This window comes from Gymnodraco acuticeps, unplaced genomic scaffold (genome assembly GCF_902827175.1).
Source record: "Gymnodraco acuticeps unplaced genomic scaffold, fGymAcu1.1, whole genome shotgun sequence".
Classification (NCBI taxonomy): Eukaryota; Metazoa; Chordata; class Actinopteri; order Perciformes; family Bathydraconidae; genus Gymnodraco; species Gymnodraco acuticeps.
In genome coordinates, this window is record NW_022991325.1 from 1,325,643 (window position 1) to 1,347,165 (window position 21,523).

Here is a 21,523-nt window from a genome sequence, read left to right on the forward strand (position 1 = left end):
TAATGTACCTATAATATGGAAACAGAAAATGCTACAGCAACTTTTCTTTTGCAGAAGAAATAATGCCCTCATTATTATTTTCCTGATTTTGTTACAGAGGTAAAAAAAAACACAGTAGGCCTACATTTATTTAAAAAAGGTGAGGCTTATATATTTTTTAAAACGAGTTATTTCTTACTGATTACATGTTGCCAAATGATCCACTGAAATAAATAGTATTTTGTAATATTTGTAATATTAGTTACTAAGGTTTCAAAGTAAAAACAAAAAAGAGAACTTATAAACAGGATAAGAACTAACTGATTATATAGTGCAGAGGCAAATCTGATTGAAAGAGTATTTCTTTCTTATTCTTATACTGGCGCATTGCTTAGTCTTACCATTCAAATGAACCATTCCTATTTTACAAAATGTTTGAGATTTTCAAGAATCAGAGCACACTGTTCTCGCAGTTCTCACAGCTTTCTCCAAAATGTATTGAGCCAGATGTGTTTACTCAAGTGTCCAATGACTTCTAACATCAAAGATCCTGTTGTGAATCAGTGTTTTCCAATGAACCCCTCTATCTTTATTCTGGGGTACCTTTTTTCTGAAAAGCACAACAAAAAAAATGTTTGCAAAACGATGGCTTTAGGAATGACTAAAGAAAGAGGAAGCACGGGAATAGAAACATTTAGCTTAGAAGCAGTTTGAGCAGAAGTGTCACAACCACCTGTTACAGAAACACCCTCTTTCAAGAAACACACAGGAAGTATGATCACATGTCTCAGAAAACACCAGCAGCACACAGCAGACAGAGGGTGAAGGATGCATGGGCGACGTCGCATCTTCCTCACCTTCATGGTGGCTGCTGGTAAGATCTAAAATGTTGCTTTTTATTAAAGAGACTGTATTAGTTCAGAAAAGGACAGATAAGGTTTCCTTTCCGTGTGGGGAAAAACCAGAAGTTCATTTTTAGACTAAAAACCTTGAGAATGTTGCTTGATCTTCTTATTTTGGGATATTTTAAATTATTTTACTTTATTATTATTTAGTATTATTGAATGTTAACTATACAGATGTATTTGATTACATTTTATTTATCATAATATAATTTTCTCAGTTTCTATCCTCAGTTTGATGTACGGAAACAGTGCTCAGTGCAAAAGCAAAAAAAACTCTCACGGTTTGACCACAAACTTACGGAAGAGGATTAGGGCCACATAAAACATTTTTTTGTGAGGATTTGAAAAAAAATATTTTTTTTTTTGTTCTGAGAAAAAAGTCAGAATTCTGACTTTAATCTCAGAATTCTGACTTTTTTCTCAGAATTCTGACTTTTTTCTCAGAACAAAAAAACATTTTTTTTTTTGGGAGAAAAAAAGTCAGAATTCTGACTTTAATCTCAGAATTCTGGCTTTTTTCTCAGAACAAAAAAAAAACATTTTATTTGGGAGAAAAAAGTCAGAAATACCGGTAACTGTAGAACCAGCTTCACTGCGATTTACACATTGCAGATGGTTGTAAAATGACTTATTATGGTTTCCTCTTGGACCCCTCTGGCGCGCAGAAATTCACTCACGTCCTCCATTGTTGCCTACTGCAATGTGTAAATCGCAGTGAAGCTGGTTCTACAGTTACCGGTATTTCTGAGAAAAAAGTCAGAATTCTGAGATTAAAGTCAGAATTCTGAGATTAAAGTCAGAATTCTGACTTTTTTTCTCCCAAAAAAAATATTTTTTTTTTGTTCTGAGAAAAAAGTCAGAATTCTGAGATTAAAGTCAGAATTCTGACTTTTTTCTCCCAAAAAAAAAAATGTTTTTTTTTTCTGAGAAAAAAGTCAGAATTCTGAGATTAAAGTCAGAATTCTGAGATTAAAGTCAGAATTCTGACTTTTTTCTCAGAACAAAAAAAAAATTTTTTTTTTTCAAATCCTCACAAAAAAATTTGTTATGTGGCCCTAATACTCTTCCGTACAAACTCATGCCAGTTGCAATTCAAATCTTTCACTGCAGCTTCAGGCTTTACAGCTTCAAGATTAGACATTTGCAACATAATCTCAAATGTATTACCCATAGAAACATTGACTATTAAAGAAATGCATTTCTCAGCACTGGTTATTTCCCTTAGCTGTATGGGTGGGAGTTGGATATTTCAAAACTTTAGCAAAAATACATTTCAAACTATCAATATGTACAGGTCATTGTGGGATTTGTTCTAAGAAATAACCATAGGAAATAACCAGCACATATCTCCACAAAGTAATTAGGCATTTGATTGATGCGGGATGGATTTGAAGCAAATTTGGCACACAGTTTGACGTGATTCATGGGGTGGAGTTTTTAGTTGTGTAAGCTAATTGTTACCCTGGGGAGCTATGTGAAGTCGGATAAATTCCCTTAACTCCTGCCAATTGAGTTGGTCTGATCTGAAGAAAAAAAAGAAAAAAATCTTGGGGAGGGGCGTTAGGAATAATTGAGTTGAATTCTTTAGCCCCCTGCGGTTGAGGGTTCAGGCTACATTAGCTGCTACTAGCATGGATGTATAGAGAGAACTGGATACAGCCTTGGAGGCGGGGCCATGTTCATTGTTATGGAAGTTGTTCAGTAGCGCCTGAAGCCAAAATGAAGTCACTGTATATTCAAAAAGTACCCAGGTCATCTGAAGGAAATATACTCTGGATTCGGCTTTTAGCTTTTACAACTTTAAGACACTAATGATTTAAATAAGGGCTATACAAGTGTTTATACTGGGTAGTTTATTTGGCAAAAACTGCGCTGATTTAAAGACTTATTTTTTCCTGTCAATAGGAAACAGTATTTTCTGGCCAAATGACATCACAGACTAGAACAGAAGTCAAGTACCACCGTTCGGCCACTACGAACAGTTGTTTTAATGACCGGTGAATTAAGGGCTTATGTGTAATGCATGCAGATTTTCAAACACACTGTTGCAAACAAATTATATTTTGGTTACCGAAAAGGCTAGAAAGCACAGATTTTTTCAATCTGACAATGTTATAGTATGACATATTTGCCTCAATTTAATTGACAATGAGACACAATATAGCCTACAAATATATCCACCAATGCTTTTCCATGTTTCTTTAACCAAACATTCACCAAGGGCATTTGCCCATGAAGCAATTTAAATCATTTTTCCCGCCACATTTTCAGTGTAGGAGTTTGAGGCTCTTTTAAAATATCTGCAAAAATAACCGCATCTTTTAGATATTACATGTATGTTATTTCATAGTTTTGATTTATTTTTATATCGCTGATAACTTATTTGGCAACTCTTTTTTTTAAGGTTCATGATATTTTTTTATCTCTTAATTTCCCTTCTAAGATTGACGTTTTTGTATCATATCTTATTATATGTTATAACACCTCTACTAATATGGTATCTTTTTTTCTTTTTACAAATTGCAGCCACCTATGTTTCTTTGGCTTTCAACATTGACATGACAAAACCTGTTGTCTATATTGGTGAACAAAATGATTTCTTTGGATATAAAGTACTTCAATATTCGTCCGGCACAAACAAAGGGTAAGTTTGCATTTGCTTGGTGGTTCTGTTGGTATTTAGTGTTGCGATAGATGTCAAATAACTGAAAGTAAAATTGCTCAATACTTTTGATATAATAATAATGTTTTTTTTTTCAGCGTGGTTTCCTTTTGCATAGAACTTAAAGATAATTCTGGTTTATCAATAAGGAGCTTCTGAGAAAAGCTCTTGTGGTTTAACACTGTGAATGACATTGCAGCCTAGGACTTCCTGTTGCATTACAAAAGATACGTCTAACGCCCTGCTTGCAACTGCAAAAGCATTGTTTCGCTTTAGTTCAAACTGTGCTAATGATGTCAGCCTGGTCCCTAAAATGGTACCACATCCACAGGATAATCGCGACAGCACCGCTGCAGCAAAACGGATCTGGAGCAATATGCAAATCCCACCAAAACCAAACTTTTCAGTGCACCAACCCTCAAGGTATTTATTTCAATATTACACATTAAATCACACCAAAAACAAAGAAATATGAAATGTTAAAAGTAAACATAATAGCTGATAAATGTTATGTGTCTTCAAAAGAAAACTGAATTAAACGCTACTGTTTGCAGATATTTCTCTAACAAACACATCCGTCAAACACCTTGGCCTCTCGTTAGCGAAAGACTCCAAACGATCCCAATTCACAGTAAGAAAATGTTTATTGCGCAATAAAAAATCAATATGATGAATATGAAATTGATTTGACTTCATGTGCTGACCTAGGTCTGCAGTCCAAGTGTAGTCCATGAGTGTTATGAGAACTCCTATATGAACAGCGTGTGCTTCAACATCGCAGATAATCTTCAGCAAACCTCCTCTTTCACATCTGCTTTCCAAGGTAAAATCATTAGAAAGGAAACTTCTCCAACTCTTCAAGTAAAAAATATTCTCATAACTTTTTTCCTAAATGAATGTTCTTTCAATGTTAACAATGTTGCGTATTTTTTTCAGACTGCACAAAAAAGACAGTGGATCTTGTCTTTCTGTTTGATGGATCCGCGAGTATGACCGAAGGAGAATTCGGCAAAAATAAAGATTTCATAGTGGATATAATAAACAGCCTCAAGAACTCATCGATCAAGGTCGCTGTGCTACGACTACATTAGGGCGTTCATGGCATTTTATTTTTTTATTTTTTTTTAATTTGACATAATGTTGAATAACGTATGATCTTGTCTGCTTATTTTCAGTTTGCGGCGGTTCAGTTCTCCTTTACTAGCAGGAACGTGTTTGACTTCAATGACTACCAAGCTGGTAGTTATCTGCAAAAACTCATGAAAGAACCCCATATGAGAGAACTCACCAACACACACAACGCTCTGACATATGTGCTGTAAGTTCAGTAACATTACACAAGCCGTTCTCCAACTCTAAACACATTAAATAACAGCTTTTGTTGCATGGCAATCAATAGCTAGTACTTTCACAGTACAGCTGTAACATTATGAAAGTTTTATTTTTTGAAGTAATTAATCATAGTTTAGGAGACTTTTCTTTTTTTAAAGGATAGTTTCACATTTGTTTCAGGGACGACATCTTGAAAAACCCAAAAGCAGGCGCCTCTCCTGATGCAACTAAAGTGGTGGTACTAATAACGGATGGAAATCCCAGTGATAGAGACAGAGGGATTATTAAAAGATATGATGATCAAAACATCATTCGCTTTGTCATTGGGGTAAGTTATGATGTTCTAAACATGTCTCATCATTTTGTCAGTCTGAGAAATGTATATATTTATCTAAAACAGCAACACCAGGGATCATTTTCTTCGAATGGAAAGTTCATCACTATGCAGATGATACACACTACTACTTCTCAGAAAAATACTATAGTTTAGATTAGAGCTGTCAATCAATGAGAAAATGTCATGTTAATCATAATTGTATTCTGTGATTGATTATAACTCAGAAGTTTAAAATACTAGTATTCCCCTGTAGTTCTGGAGAAAGCAACGTGTGGTGTTGTAATAAAGAAATGCATGACAAACTTGTGGGACAAATCAGAGAGTTTGTTACTTTATTATAACATGATTTCTGAATTATTGGCATCAAGTCCGAACATTTTCTAACACTTAGCTAAGCATCGACAAAGCTGCCGTCACAGAGAGCCGTTGATTCCCCTCTGTAAAATGTCCACTGCACAGGGCATATGCTCTTATGTTAGTATTTGTATTTTGATTCCCCTTTCTACAATGTGTGCTACATATTATGCTTATATGGCAGTATTCTTGGTGCTGCTACAGTATACTGTCAGAACCATGTATTCCTACATTCCTAGATTTTGTCCAGTGCAACCTGGACTGATTCAAGTTTTGAATTCAAGATTGTACAACTTTGTGTCTCTGGAGGAATTCTTAATTTCAAGCTTTGGTTTCAGGTCAAAGATGCTAAACTGGAGAAATTCAGAGCCATTGCTTCAGAACCGAAAGACAAAAATGCCTTCAAAATTGAGAACTATGACGGACTCAAAGGAGTACTGGAAAACTTTCAAAAAAAGATCTTTCAAATGGAAGGTGAGTTTCAATTGTGTTTTTTTCTTACTTTTGTACAATATTGTTTTTACAATGAAGAGCTAATGTATTTTTATGTTTAGGCTCCAAAGTGTCTCGGGCTGGAGAATTGACCAATGAAATGTCTCAGAGTGGATTCAGTGCTGTCTTCTTCAACGTGAGTCAAGTCAAAAACGCAAACGCAATTTAAAAATCTACATCTTTTATCCAAGCTAAACCATCACAGTGCTAGCTAACCATTCATGTACAAGACGTTTAGATCAATAATTAGATCAAGCTCATAAAACTAAAACTAAAATAAATGACTACCGTGGCCCTGAAGGTCAAAACACAAAATGAAAAAAAACAATGACATTTTACAAAATACAACATTTCAAAACATTTAATTACAGCATAAATTAGTTTTTTGATCTTCAATCCATTTATTTTCTTTTAACAAAAAACATGTTCACGTGAATATAAATGTAAAAGTATTACACTTTGATTTTGTGTAAAAGAAAAAAGTGTAACAACCACTCCTTAATGGAAGTAATCATGCAGATTAAGCCTCCATAGCACTCCTTTGTTTCTTAACAAAGTGACATCACTATCTAACACTTCTATTGGATAGTGCTCCAACTCATCGTATGTGATTTGCTTAGGGCCTGGACATTTCCACCACATCATTAAGCAGTTGACCAATCACTACAGAGCCGGCCAGCTAACCAATCAGAGCAGACTGGGCTCTGGTTTCAGACAGAGGGTGAAGAGAGGTGCTGCAGCACAGGCAGGATGATAAAAATAAAGAGCTTTTTGAACATTAAAGCATGGAGACATGTCGCAGTAGAGACACTACATACTGATGTGAAGCTGAAAACTTAATTCGCCTCTTTGACAACCTAATCCTGCTTTTATGATATCTTTGATTTTTGGACCAACCAGCCACATTAAAAACAGTCTTCCTGCCACAATTGATCTGTCTACTTCCAACATACCTAGTGTTGGTAACTCTACTCCTCTCTGAGCTGCACATTTCTCTCAACAGGATACCCTGATTCTGGGTTCAGTGGGATCAAACAGCTGGCGTGGTTCTCTCCACGATCGCCGTGGAGAAATAGAAACACAAATTGAAGATCCACACATGCTGGATGACTCCTACCTGGGTACTGAACATAAAGCTGTTTCTTTCTTTGCAGATGATACATCCCTCTATTGAGATATTGTTTTATATTGGCTTAAGATGTTGATGTTCAGGTTTCTTTTAATGCTTGGAAAAACCATTTGCCTCAGTAAATGATTCCTATCAGTTTCCAATCTGCAATATGGGTGATAATGGTCTTTGTATATAAAATGTAAAAAAAAGCCAGGATGGAAAAGACACAAAAGCAGTGGGATTCTGAAAAAGGAAATTATTTTAGAAACACCCTCCTATTAAACCTCTTACGATAATAACCTTTTCAATGTGAATGAACTTTTAGCAGATAATGTCATAATGTGACTGGCTTTGTTGCAGGATACTCTATTTCTGTTGGAAAGAAGAATAATGCTCCAATTTATTTCGCGGGGGCACCAAGATTTAATCACACAGGACAGGTCGTACTTTTCAGACATGAAGGCAAAAACTGGACGGCATCCCAAAGAGTTAACGGGGAACAGGTTGGTATATGTCTTGAGTTTAGTTTTAAATAAAATCTGATTCATCATACGTATTCCAGACACATTTTTTTTAACCTCAATCTACTACCATTGCCTTTTTGTCATTCCATCATTCATTCATTCACATGAACCCACTTTAAACTTGAAAATGGGAACCTGTGAAAGAGGCAGGTCTATATTTGAACTTTGAGACAACTTCTCAGCTCAGTTAACCTAAAAAACCCTCACATTTACATCTTCTCTAAAAAGACTACATGTTTTATTTTTGGAACAGGCTGCTGCTGTGTCATGCAGATTTATTTGATTACATGTATTATTATTATTATTATTATTATTGTAATAAATGTCTTTATCCCAACTTCACTTTTCAGATTGGCTCCTACTTTGGCGCAGAGCTGTGCTCAGTAGACACAGACTCAGACGGTAACACTGATTTCCTGCTGGTGGGAGCTCCACAGTTTTACCAGCCTCAGGAGAAGAAGGAAGGTCAGATCTACATCTACACACTGACTGATGAGGTGGGCTGTGACAAAGATTCAGAATCAAAGTTTGAGTTTCAATCAAGCAAAACAATGCTTTTATTATCTGAATAAGTGAACGTTTCCATTTCCCACAGATGCAACTGAAAGGTGAACTGACTGTGACTGCACCCTCCATGGGGAGATTTGGCACCACCATATCCAGCCTTGCCGATCTGAATGGAGATGGACTGCGAGATGTTGCTGTTGGAGCTCCTCTTGAGGACAATAACAGCGGGGTTGTGTACATCTATCTTGGCGACAGAATCAGAGGGATACGGAGCGATTACAGCCAGGTGAGACAGAGAAAACCTGACAAATGATGTGTTTTTCTCAGGGTTGAAAAGATGAATTCATCATGAACTGGTCTCTCCCTTATTGCCATTGTATAACTCTATCTAAGTTCCCTATAAAATGATGATTGATAATTTTTGGATTGAAATGGCTTTGTTGAAGATTTTGAAGTTTACTTTTAAAAACCTTTGTCTGCCAACCCTGGGCATCTACCCAAACTACTTAACATGAATCATCCACTCGAATATGCACATTAAGTATGTGCAAACCATGTACCATTTTAATTGTTCAATTTCTATTATTCCAGAGAATCATTGGTCATAAAATAGATGTCCGGCTGAGATTCTTTGGACAGTCCATTGATGGGGACATTGACCTTGGAGAGGATGAACTCCCAGATATTGTGGTGGGATCACAGGGCATAGCTGTTGTGTTAAGGTACGGCTATTGTATGTGGTTGAAGGAATTGTGGATGTGTATATGTGGTTAAGAACAATTGCTATCTCATCAACTCAAGAATATGTCTCAATACTGAATGAAAGATATATCTATGTAATTTAACGGTATCTTAAATTCACCACTGCTAAAGTTCATATTTTACACTTTTCTTTAGGGGCATCTTTCCAATCAATCAATCAATCAATCAATCAATCAATCAAGGGGCCCTAAAAAAGAGGTTTTTTCTCATACTGCCTGTGCTGCAACACCTCTTTTCACCCTCTGTCTAAAACCAGAGCCCAGTCTGCTCTGATTGGTTAGCTGGCCGGCTCTGTTGTAATTGGTCAATAGCTCAGAGATGTATGCCCCTAGCCTATCACGTCCACTGTGTTGGAGCGCTAGCCAATAGAAGCTGTAGTGTTAGGTAGTGATGTCACTATGTTGCAGTAGGAAAAAAACCCAAAACATAATAGGGCCCCTTGATTGATTGATTGATTGGAAAGATGCCCCTAAAGAAAAGTGTAAAATATGAACTTTAGCAGTGGTGAATTTAAGATACCGTTAAATTAAATCAAAGTAAACATGACATTTTTCAGGATCAATAGTCCAACTGTATCTTTATCCGACAAATGTAATAATCGAAGCATTATAATGACTATAAAACATATAACACTCTACTTTGATTTTATGTTCCTGAAATGTTAAACATGCTTGCTTTAGTTGGACAAAAAATGTGTCAACGATGAACTTAGATGTGTTTCTGATCTTGGTTAAAGTGCATCGCAACCCCCTTGAAAAATGTCTGAGTGAGGAGAGAACTGTCAATCACCTTCTATAAAACGTACACAAATCATGGGAATGGTGTCTTGTTTACACATCCTTCATAAATGTGTACACAATTATACCATAGGAATCATTCTAGTGCAAAGTCTGTTAACCAATATGTTTTTTGTTTTTTATGAATGTCTTTCAGGTCCAGGCCTGTCTTTAATGTCATGGCTTCTCTGTATTTTCAACCTAAAGAGATAAACACGGACAAAATTGAGTGCCTTGGCAACACAGATGCAAATGTACCAATGGTAACCCTAACAGCCTGCTTTGAAATGGTAGAAACAACAAGAAGTAAAGCAGGTAAGACCTAACCAAATAATGAGATGTAATAACATGTTCTTATATTTCATAACATATTAACGTTATTTCAATCCCTCTGGTTGCCGTTGCAGAGGAAATTAGCTCCACGTTGAACATCTCGTACTCGATCGACGTGGATCCCACGAGAACTATGTATCGAGGTTTCTTCAGTGAAACCGACCGGAAAGCTAGAAATCTCACCTCTACCCCCGAGCTGAGGGATAAAGACACCTGCTTCAACCACTCCATCTACATGCAGGTATAGAGAATAAGTAAGGACTGATGTGCAGTGAGGCAATCATCAATAAAATAAGGACACCGACAGATGTTGACTCACCCTGGTGTTCTTTCCTCATTAATGACCGCCTTGCTGCACATTAAGCAGCTAATTAGATGGCTACATACTAAATAAACCATCTCAGAATATCAGATTGGTGTTATTGATTTAAAAGCTATCATATTGCTTCCGCTAAAATGTTTATTATTCAATCTAATTTGTACCATTTGCTGAACTGCGGCTTCAGCAACGTAATATAAAATGACAGCAGCACTGATTATAGGGTGTTCTGTAACTGTCCAAGTCTGTTCACATTTTCCATTAAACAGTCTTTAAACACTGCCAGAGCCCATACCGTGTTCCCTTTAGTGTTTACTACCTGTCTGTCTTGTTCTGCTGTTCCCTTTAGTGTTTACCACCTGTCTGTCTTGTTCTGCTGTTCCCTTTAGTGTTTACTACCTGTCTGTCTTGTTCTGCTGTTCCCTTTAGTGTTTACTACCTGTCTGTCTTGTTCTGCTGTTCCCTTTAGTGTTTACTACCTGTCTGTCTTGTTCTGCTGTTCCCTTTAGTGTTTACTACCTGTCTGTCTTGTTCTGCTGTTCCCTTTAGTGTTTACTTCCTGTCTGTCTTGTTCAGCTGTTTCCTTTAGTGTTTACTACCTGTCTGTCTTGTTCAGCTGTTTCCTTTAGTGTTTACTACCTGTCTGTCTTGTTCAGCTGTTTCCTTTAGTGTTTACTACCTGTCTGTCTTGTTCTGCTGTTCCCTTTAGTGTTTAGTTCCTGTCTGTCTTCTACTGCCGTTCCCTTTAGTGTTTACTTCCTGTCTGTCTTGTTCAGCTCTTCCCTTTAGTGTTTACTACCTGTCTGTCTTGTTCTGCTGTTCCCTTTAGTGTTTACTACCTGTCTGTCTTGTTCTGCTGTTCCCTTTAGTGTTTACTTCCTGTCTGTCTTGTTCAGCTGTTCCCTTTAGTGTTTACTACCTGTCTGTCTTGTTCTGCTGTTCCCTTTAGTGTTTACTTCCTGTCTGTCTTGTTCTGCTGTTCCCTTTAGTGTTTACTTCCTGTCTGTCTTCTACTGCCGTTCCCTTTAGTGTTTACTACCTGTCTGTCTTGTTCTGCTCTTCCCTTTAGTGTTTACTACTTGTCTGTCTTGTTCTGCTGTTCCCTTTAGTGTTTACTACCTGTCTGTCTTGTTCTGCTGTTCCCTTTAGTGTTTACTACCTGTCTGTCTTGTTCTGCTGTTTCCTTTAGTGTTTACTTCCCGTCTGTCTTGTTCTGCTGTTCCCTTTAGTGTTACTACCTGTCTGTCTTCTTCTGCTGTTTCCTTTAGTGTTTACTACCTGTCTGTCTTGTTCTGCTGTTCCCTTTAGTGTTTACTTCCTGTCTGTCTTGTTCAGCTGTTCCCTTTAGTGTTTACTTCCTGTCTGTCTTGTTCTGCTGTTCCCTTTAGTGTTTACTTCCTGTCTGTCTTGTTCAGCTGTTCCCTTTAGTGTTTACTTCCTGTCTGTCTTGTTCTGCTGTTCCCTTTAGTGTTTACTTCCTGTCTGTCTTGTTCTGCTGTTCCCTTTAGTGTTTACTTCCTGTCTGTCTTGTTCTGCTCTTCCCTTTAGTGTTTACTACTTGTCTGTCTTGTTCTGCTGTTCCCTTTAGTGTTTACTACCTGTCTGTCTTGTTCAGCTGTTCCCTTTAGTGTTTACTTCCTGTCTGTCTTGTTCTGCTGTTCCCTTTAGTGTTTACTTCCTGTCTGTCTTGTTCTGCTGTTTCCTTTAGTGTTTACTACCTGTCTGTCTTGTTCTGCTGTTCCCTTTAGTGTTTACTTCCTGTCTGTCTTGTTCTGCTGTTCCCTTTAGTGTTTACTTCCTGTCTGTCTTGTTCTGCTGTTCCCTTTAGTGTTTACTACCTGTCTGTCTTGTTCTGCTGTTCCCTTTAGTGTTTACTTCCTGTCTGTCTTGTTCAGCTGTTCCCTTTAGTGTTTACTTCCTGTCTGTCTTGTTCTGCTCTTCCCTTTAGTGTTTACTTCCTGTCTGTCTTGTTCAGCTGTTCCCTTTAGTGTTTACTTCCTGTCTGTCTTGTTCTGCTGTTCCCTTTAGTGTTTACTTCCTGTCTGTCTTGTTCTGCTGTTTCCTTTAGTGTTTACTTCCTGTCTGTCTTCTATTGATTTATCTGAAGACCTCTTAATGCCAGTCCTTAAAAATTGTCTATAAGTGATGACTTCACTTTAATCAAAATCTGCTTATTAAACAATTGTAAAAACTGAAATACTTTTCCGAGCCAGCTGTATCATACACTTAGTTTGTTCAACTATAATCGCAAGTTCTTTTATAAACGTATTTGTCTGCACTTCAACAATATACAGATTACTCTTGTCTTTTTCTTGTAGAAATGTGTGAAAGACACACTAATGCCCATCAGCATCAAATTACAGTTTTCCCAAGTTGACAGTGAGAGTGCGAGGGCCGTCCTGAATGTGGACAGCAAAACGCAGGCTGCTGTTGAGGTATGTATGGATTCAGCTTTTCTGTGTGCATTGATTTGTCGAACTCAGTTGCCAGTACATTTACGAATATAATATAGAAAAGGATAACTTTTGTTACAAAAGATCTGAATGAGCTAAAAAAAGTTTTTTTCCAGATTAGTAGGGTGGCCGAAAGGTGCAAATGCGCTACATTGGCCCAAAAAACCTCCATTAGGAGAAACTCTTTGTTAAAATCTCCCTTTAACTAAAACATAACGGTTGAGTTTGTGATACGAGCAATGGCGCTGAAATAAAGAGGGTAGAAAGTGATGAGGCAGCCATTGAACTAACCTGAACTTTTGTCCGTGACACAATTTTTTGGCTTGCGTTGCATTTTTCAAGAATGACACAAAGACATATTTCCTTTTGTCACAGGTTCCATTTGAAAAGCATTGTAAGAAAAATGACACTTGTGTTGCGCAACTTGAGGTGGATTTCAACTTCACGTAAGTCATATAATTCACAGCAACCGTAATAATAAAATCATACGACCAAATGTAAGCATAACTCTCTTTCTCTTAGGACCGCAACATTGTTGGTGGCAGAAGATAACTTCCTCAACGTGTCTGTCAAACTATCCAATAGCGGTGATGACTCATACTACACCAGCCTAACAATGCACTACCCTCCAGGCCTCTCCTTCTCCATGATGGTTCTTACAGAGGTGATGTAAAAATTAAAATTATAATTCCGTGATAACTTTATATATCCATCTGTACACCTGCTTGTTAAAAGAGTCTTCATCGGTTCATTGAGATAACACATGTTAAATGAAAGAAATCTAGGTGTGTGCCTGCTCTTCACCTCTGCTTAAGGCTAGCAGAGGTGATTAGCCGCTACTAGCTTGACACCAGATTATCAAATTGAACTGTCGCTAGTGTAGTTGGATTGTGGGTAATGTAGGCGCCATGTTTTGACAAGGAATACAAAAAATAAAATGAAAAGAACGATGGTTCTGTTTTGTCAACTTTGATGGTGGAGTGGTCCTTAAATCCAAATGATCAGCCATTTGACAAAAATGCAGGCATTGTCAAGAGTTAAATTGTACGGATAAACAAAATATGAAGGAAAAGTTATATGTGACTTTGAATGTGGATTAATAGTTGTGGTTGTTTTGAGTATATCAGAATCTGCTGATCTCTTTTCAACAGACTGGACAGTAGAACGATTGGGACCCTATGACATGTTCCCATATGCACATATTATACCAAATGAGAATTATTGAATTGCTTCAGCCTGCTTGAGTATTTTTGTTGACCATATGGATCTTTTAAAGGCTGCAGCCGTCTAGTACACATATTCTAATGAATACTTCCAGCAGTGTAAAGTGTCATGCCACAAAGTAAATGTTATCTTAAACTAGTTTCATAAATATGACAATGAGTTCAGTAAACTCTAACACATCCACCAGATCACCGCCCAATGGAGCACCAAGAGCAAGCGATTCACAGCATGAAAATGCAGCCAACAAATGTGTGGCAAATGCAAAAGCCTGGACTTCACAGTATTACCCTCTATTCTGTAATTCAAGTGCATATACTGCAAAGCTTTCTTTCATATTTCCTGTGCCACTTAAGTTTTTAACCCAATGCAGGATGTGTTGGTTGTAAGAGCCAGTAGAGCAAATAGACAGAGGCGGCTGGTGAAAAATATATTAGGTGGGGCTGGGGAAGATGGAGACCGAGCACTACTAGGAGGGTCCGGTGGTATGCTCCCCCTGAAGAACATTTTGAAAAATAACCCCTTAATTGATTACTTAGTGATGTAGTCATCAAAATTACTTTTACAGAAGGAGCAGTGAAGTATCACATAGAAATAGTTGCTATGAGTCAGCTGTTTGATTAATCCATAATCCCCAGTGTGGTGAACTATGAATCAAATATTCGAAAAACACCTTGTCCTGGACATAGTTTATACAGTATAAACTATTTTTACATTACATTACATTGCATTTAGCTGACGCTTTTATCCAAAGCGACTTACAATATGTACATTCGACCAGGAAGACACAACCTTGAAGAAAACAGAATCATATAAGTACATCAGGTTTCATAGAGCCAAACATTTCAAGTGCTACTCAACTGGCTTTAGATATGCCAGTCCTTTATTAGTATATAAGTGCTTTGTTAATAATTCTATCGCTCGAGGTGGAGTCGAAAGAGATGAGTTTTCAAATTAAACTGGGACCGAAGTCCAGAGTCTCCAGAAGTACTTTCACAAGCAGCCCTCTTCATCAAATACTGTAACGTTACCTCAAAGTATTCCCACGCACAGACTGCCTTGGGCGCTGAAGTTGTCGCCCTTTGGACATCAGATCTGAGTACGCTGATTGGCTGAATTTATGTTTTACTTGCATAGTTTTCGGTTAGCAGCTTTTCTGAGCACCCAGACGAGAGGGTAAACAAACATGAAATAATGGTTTAGATGTTATATATTAAACATTATTGTAAGTTTAAACACATACATTCTGAGGATAATTTGTGACATTTTATTTAAAAATATAAAAAAGAAAATTCATCTAAAAAATAAACTTTCCACAGGGGAGGAAGGGGGAGGCGCCCTATCGCCCTCTATTGACCACTGCTAATAGACAACATCAAACTGTGAGAACTTGTGCTGTTAGGAATCAGAAAGGGGCCCAATTATGATCATTTTCAAGTTCATATTTAAATTGTATATACAAATATATATATATGTTCAGATTTTTCTCACACTGCCTGTACTGCAGCACCTCTTTTCACCCTCTGTCTGAAACCAGAGCCCAGTCTGCTCTGATTGGTTAGCTGGCTGGCTCTGTTCTGATTGGTCAAAACAAAGGAGGAGGAACTCCCTCGGGAGGAAACTTTGGAATTTTAGCCTTTGCAGACCATTTAATAATAATAATAATAATTCATTTATTTTATAAAGGCGCCTTTCAAGGCTCTCAAGGTCGCCGATTTACATGCACAGAAACTGATAGAACACACAACAGGAAAGGTAATACCCCAAAATGCCGAATAGGGCCTCTTTAAGACTTATAGGGTATCAAAGGTTATCCATAGTAAATTGACTGCATTATTTATATAACAGCAGAGGCTTCCAAACAAGATGCCTCATGATCACCAGGACAGACTAACATTCACAAACATTTAAAAGCAATTAAGGTTTCCTATCTTTCCCAAAGACAGATTGACCTTGTTGACTGCATCATTCTCCGATCACGACTTTTGAATAGTAAACCATATTGAATTCAAAGAAACAGCTGGATGGTCTCAGTTAAAACGTTTTTTGTTCTTCCTTTTAACAGTCAACCAGACCAACGCTCCACAGTTGTAATGATCTAGAAGGAGTGCTCAACAAAACAATATGTGGTGTCAGCCGGCCCGTGTTTCGCAGCAGATCCTCCGTGAGTTATACTGCACCCAGACACCCTCACACCGGACAGAAGTGTGGAACTTTCATAAATCAAGAACTGAACCTTTGCCATTTGCAACTATGGCAACTTCTCTCGTGTAGATGTTTTATCTTTGTCTTTGACTCACATCTACCATCTTTTTCCTGTCAAGGCAACATTTAGAGCTTCTTTCCGCATCATAAATGAGTACGAGTGGAATGATACAATTGTGATGACCATAACTGGAAAAAGGTAGAGGTTATCTTGAAAAATCTAACACAGAGCGAAACCACACAATTTCTTTGAATATTCTTTAGTATCGTTTCGTTGTTCATGTTTAATATTCACATGAAATCCTTTTTACATTCCTAGTGAAAACACAAACTCCAACCATACCAATACGTTGACCAAGGACATCCCAGTGCAGTTTGAAATCAAAATGGCAGTAACAGTGTAAGTGCCACTACACATGTTTTATTTTGTTACTGTAGTTTTTATATATGCCTAGTCTTTTTTATGTTATTTGAATTATTACATTTATTTGTATCATTAAGTCAGTTATTACATTATCCCAAAACTATGTGCATATTGAGATCATCTTGTATTCTTTTTAGGAAAGAAGACCTTATTAGCTATCTGAACTTCACACCAGAGGACACTGGACCTAAACAAATAGTTACTACATATAAGGTGAGCCGTTAATTACTCTGCAACATGCAACCATCTAGCCTCAAGGCACATTTTAACCAACCATTAGCACAGAACAAGCTGCCATTTTAGACCAGTCAGAAGATTTAGTGGCATCTAGTGGTGAGTCTGCATACCGTGTTTCTGTTAACCCGACACACTTAAGTTGTAAATATTCATAGGTGTCAATTATGTTGGGGATACTGGGGACAAGTACCAAGCACTTTGTGTATTTTGTGTTATAAAAGTTCTGAAAAATTGCCTGCAAGCAAAGCTGGAAGAAGTACTCAGATTGTTTACTTAAGTAAAAGTAGCCAAACTAAATTATAACAATACCCTGTTAAAAGTCAAATTCAAACGTGCAAAAGCTTACAATGCTTAAGTAAAAGTATCAAAGTAATAGCATCAAAATGTACTTAAAGTACTTAAAGCCAAAGTGTTTCAGTAATGGCCCATTTCAGAATCACATATATATAAATGACTTGATTATACTTATTGATGCATGTATGTGTTTATCACAGATAGTAAAGGTGGAGCTCATTTTAATTCATTTATATACTGCTGCTGGATAACCTTGGGTTATCCCACAATTCTTTTTAAATGATTTTGTATTAACTAAGAATATTAATTTATAAAGTAACTAGTAACTCGTAGCATCATTTCGAGAAGGGTTTATATGTACAGTCTTGAGAAGTGTTTGTCCACTCATACTTGGTGGGTGTATTTCTGGGAACCCAAATGGTGCAATTTGAACATGTGACACATTTATATTAGTAATTTCAGAATAGAAAATGTAAAAGCAAACATCTCCTGTTTTGCAGTAGGTGCACAACCACTACACTAAATAAGACATGTAAGTTAAAAATAATTACTAAAAAACACTAAAATGACCCAAAAAACGTTCTAACATTTAATTACATCATGGTACTTGGGCATTAAATGTGCTTGTAGGCATGTTTGGCCTTTGGACAGTCAAATGAGCCTTTCCCCTTGTTTACATTGTTGCTAAGCTCAGCTAACCACTGTGTCGTCATATTTAACTAACAGAGTTTCACAATCTTATCATCTTAGTCTTAGAAGGTGAATTTAATTTTTAAAAGATAATGAAATGTTCTTTAAAATGAAACAACTTTCTCTCACTGTTCGCAGATAGGTAATCTTGGTTTTAAGGACTTTCCTGTTAATGTGTCCCTGTTCTTCCCAACCAAACTGGGACATAACTTTGAAATGACAAACTATCAAGTCATTGTCCAGCAGGTAAGATCACTACTTAACATTACTTTTATTGCCACAGTTTATAGAATTACACAACAATTAATGCATTTAACAACTTTTTAAAGAACAAAACTCAGTGCTCAAGGAAAACTGACAAGGCATCGGAAGTAAGTAACACATATTTTCTATCACAATATTCTAACTGAACATGTTGTCGAATAACAAATCCCATAATACAATAAACTGCTGGTGTGTTACAGTACTGCTCACCAGAAGAACAGTGCAAAGTCATTTTATGTGACAGTTTCATCCTGGAGAAAGAATCACCCACTGAGATTACATTGATAGGAGATGTACAGTTTAGGGATCTCAAACAACATGCAGCGGTACGTTGCAACAACGCACACCAAATATAACTTAATAAGTGGTTAATATACAGTATAATGAAATGACATGCTCTTACTTTGCAGAATATTGCTTTTCTTAAACGATATACTGGAGATGCTGCAGAGGTTAAATTTAAAAGCTTCATAGAGGTTGACTATGACAGCCACCGATATGTGCTCAGTTCTTACAAAAAAGTGGTAAGTTGACATTTGACCACAGTAATGCCGTTTCAAAGGTATGGCTTTTTTTTTTTTTTCAGGACACCCAATTATTAGTTGTAATTAACCACAAATTAAATGTTTTTTTACACAGGAGAAGTCTGACAACGATCCAACACGGAAATGGGTACATTCAGTCTACACGAACAGCCAAAACAATTTGAATGATGAGACATTTAGATTCTCTTTCAAATACACTCAAACCCACTTTGTAAACTCACATTTTCTCTGCCAACAGATGGAAGTTCGAGTTGAGTTTATAATCCCCCCGGATGAACTGCTGATCATTTTAACTGGATGTGGAGTTGGACTCTTGCTTCTGATCATAATCACAGTCATCATGTTTAAGGTGAATTTCCAACATCTATTTTGAAATTCAGAGTTTAAATGTTAGAAACTGAAACAAAAAAATATTTAAATAATGCTTTTCTACTGTAAATTGGGTCTCCCTTGTGTTTGGCCTAATTGGTTCTTCTTATGTTTGTCATAAGTTGGGTTGTTTTAAGAGGAAAACGCTCGAGTATTACCAGGAACAGGAGGAAGAAGCTCTTCCGGCTGCCCCCCTAGCCCCCACCAATGGGACAGTCAGCGAATTAGAGACTGACGACAAATCTGACCAACTGGCACAGGAGAACATGCTTCTCGATGACGGTGAGGCGAGCGGCAGCTCCCCACCCACTGATACAATGGAAGTACTGGAATAATGGTATCTCTACACCCAGCCTTCTAGTAGGAGTAGAAGGCTGTTACCCTCTACTTACATGGTTGATTCCCTGTACAAATAAAGAACTACCAAAAGGTGGTTGGGGTGGACTGTATGGTCAAATGAATACAGGACTTTCACCTACAGTACACAATGTTTTAGTTAAATTGATCACAAAACTAAACCATTAAAAAAACGTTTTTTATTTATTCAACTTTGCGAATTGTAATTGAATGTGGCATAAGCGGTCCTTGGGTTGGTAACCATACAATACAGGACAACAAATTGTAACGATCAAATCAATGTTTGATGTTCTTAAGCCATCGATGCCGTTTATTTGCTCTTTGGGTAAACATGCAGTATTTTGAACAAACCTTTATACAACATATACTATATACCATTTTCTGTGCGTATATATTTAACTTTTTCTATTAGATTGTTTTATAGGTGCAATGTTTAATGCAAAAATGGTCCATTGTGCATTAGAGCTTGAACATATAATATCATTGATTGTCTTCTATTTGCAGTCAAATGTATAATATATGCACATTATCCTCGTACAGTTTTATATTGTCTATGTTGCTTTCTTTAAAGTCTGTTACTGTTGTTGTTGTAATTTTTTTTTTTTTTAATATGATCAACTGATATATATATACATACACATTATGTCAATATATACTTGCTGTACAATGTATTTACATATTTAAAATATGATCAATAAAAAAATAATATTTTAGCATAATTTTATTGTGGGTTTTTGCTGGTTTTAAACAAATAAAGACACAACACATCTTTGTACTTGCTCAAACTTAGAATACAATATATATACCAATTTACAAAAAAAGAACAAAAGTATAACTTACTAAAGTATCCTAAATTCGTGGATTAAATGAAATGAATCCAGCCGCCCCTCTACGGTGGCTGACAGGTGCAAATGCACTACAATGGTCCAGCCCACTTCCATTAGGAGAAACGTGCCATCGCTTCAGAACCAATGTAAATATAAAAACACAAATGTGCCAAAACACATGCAAATTAAGACTTAAAAACAAAATGCTGCAAATAAAAAAAGAGACGCAAATAAAATAAATGCTATAAATTTGCAGCATTTCTTTTTTATTGCAGCCTTTTTTGTAAATGCTGCAAATGTTTCGTGAAGTTGGTGAAGTTGTTTCTTCATTTGCATGTTTTGGCACATTTGTATTTTTTATATATTTGCATTGTTTGTTGCGATGAGAAAAGGCTCAGTCAGGACCCAAATGCACGTCACCAGAACCAGGTCAAGATCAACAAAGGCTGTAAATCAAAGGGTACAAATACAAGGAAAACACAAAACGCTCACTTTGACGATCAAAACAGAAACTTGGGGATAAAAAATGCTAAACAAAAAAAGCTTTTTTGAAGAGTCAAACTATATACAAGGAGTCAATCAAATAACACTAGTCCCTAGCATGGTCGCAAGGGATGGCTGGCAGACTTGAGCCCTTTCTCATTTCAAATGTTCCCCTCCTTGACTCCTATCCTCGATACTTAGTCCCGCCCACAGGAGATGCGAGCAGAGGACTGAGGAGGGGAACCGAGGAGAGAGGCGGGGAAGCAGCAGGCGGTTAGAGAAATGAGAACTCCTCTCCTCTGAGCGGTCATTTTAAAGAGACGTCCATTAATGATGACAGGAGGCACAGCAGCGCTCTGTCTGATGGACAGATGTGTTCATGACCACTTATATATTTACTTAGATTCGGTATAATGAGACAATAACAGGCTACAGATGCGGACACATACACTAGGGCTGTGCATCTTCACTGGTCTCACGATTCGATTACGATTATCCTGTCACCGATTCGATTCAATTCGATATCCCGATGCATCACGATTCATACCAATGCGTTGCATCCTCAATTTTCTATATTACTGCACATGGCTTATTTTTCATCAATGCATACATGCAGTAAATACATATGAACTCTCTTTTTATTATTTAGAAAGTGCTTCAGAAATCAATAACATAAATGTCTTGACATTCATTTATAAACCAAAATAAATGAATTGTATAGGTCTAGCCTCCCTATATCTGTGTGTGAAATTGTTCCATCC

General features: G+C 36.9%; 1 protein-coding gene across 1 annotated transcript; it reads left to right on the forward strand.

Annotated features, from left to right (window-relative positions):
* The first annotated feature begins 514 nt into the window (after positions 1–514).
* On the forward strand, positions 515–20,035 carry zmp:0000001082 (integrin alpha-X). Its single transcript, XM_034240358.1, has 31 exons — positions 515–853; positions 3,411–3,528; positions 3,878–3,969; positions 4,101–4,177; positions 4,255–4,369; positions 4,483–4,613; positions 4,722–4,864; positions 5,059–5,206; positions 5,908–6,043; positions 6,124–6,197; positions 7,065–7,182; positions 7,533–7,675; positions 8,047–8,193; positions 8,292–8,489; positions 8,795–8,925; positions 9,899–10,056; positions 10,149–10,315; positions 12,712–12,828; positions 13,222–13,292; positions 13,369–13,510; positions 16,133–16,231; positions 16,392–16,471; positions 16,592–16,672; positions 16,834–16,909; positions 18,056–18,163; positions 18,247–18,288; positions 18,382–18,507; positions 18,592–18,705; positions 18,821–18,853; positions 18,965–19,075; positions 19,218–20,035. Exons 1-31 carry the CDS (start codon positions 808–810, stop codon positions 19,428–19,430), a joined length of 3,555 nt encoding a protein of 1,184 aa, XP_034096249.1. The 5' UTR covers positions 515–807; the 3' UTR covers positions 19,431–20,035.
* Positions 20,036–21,523: the final 1,488 nt, after the last annotated feature.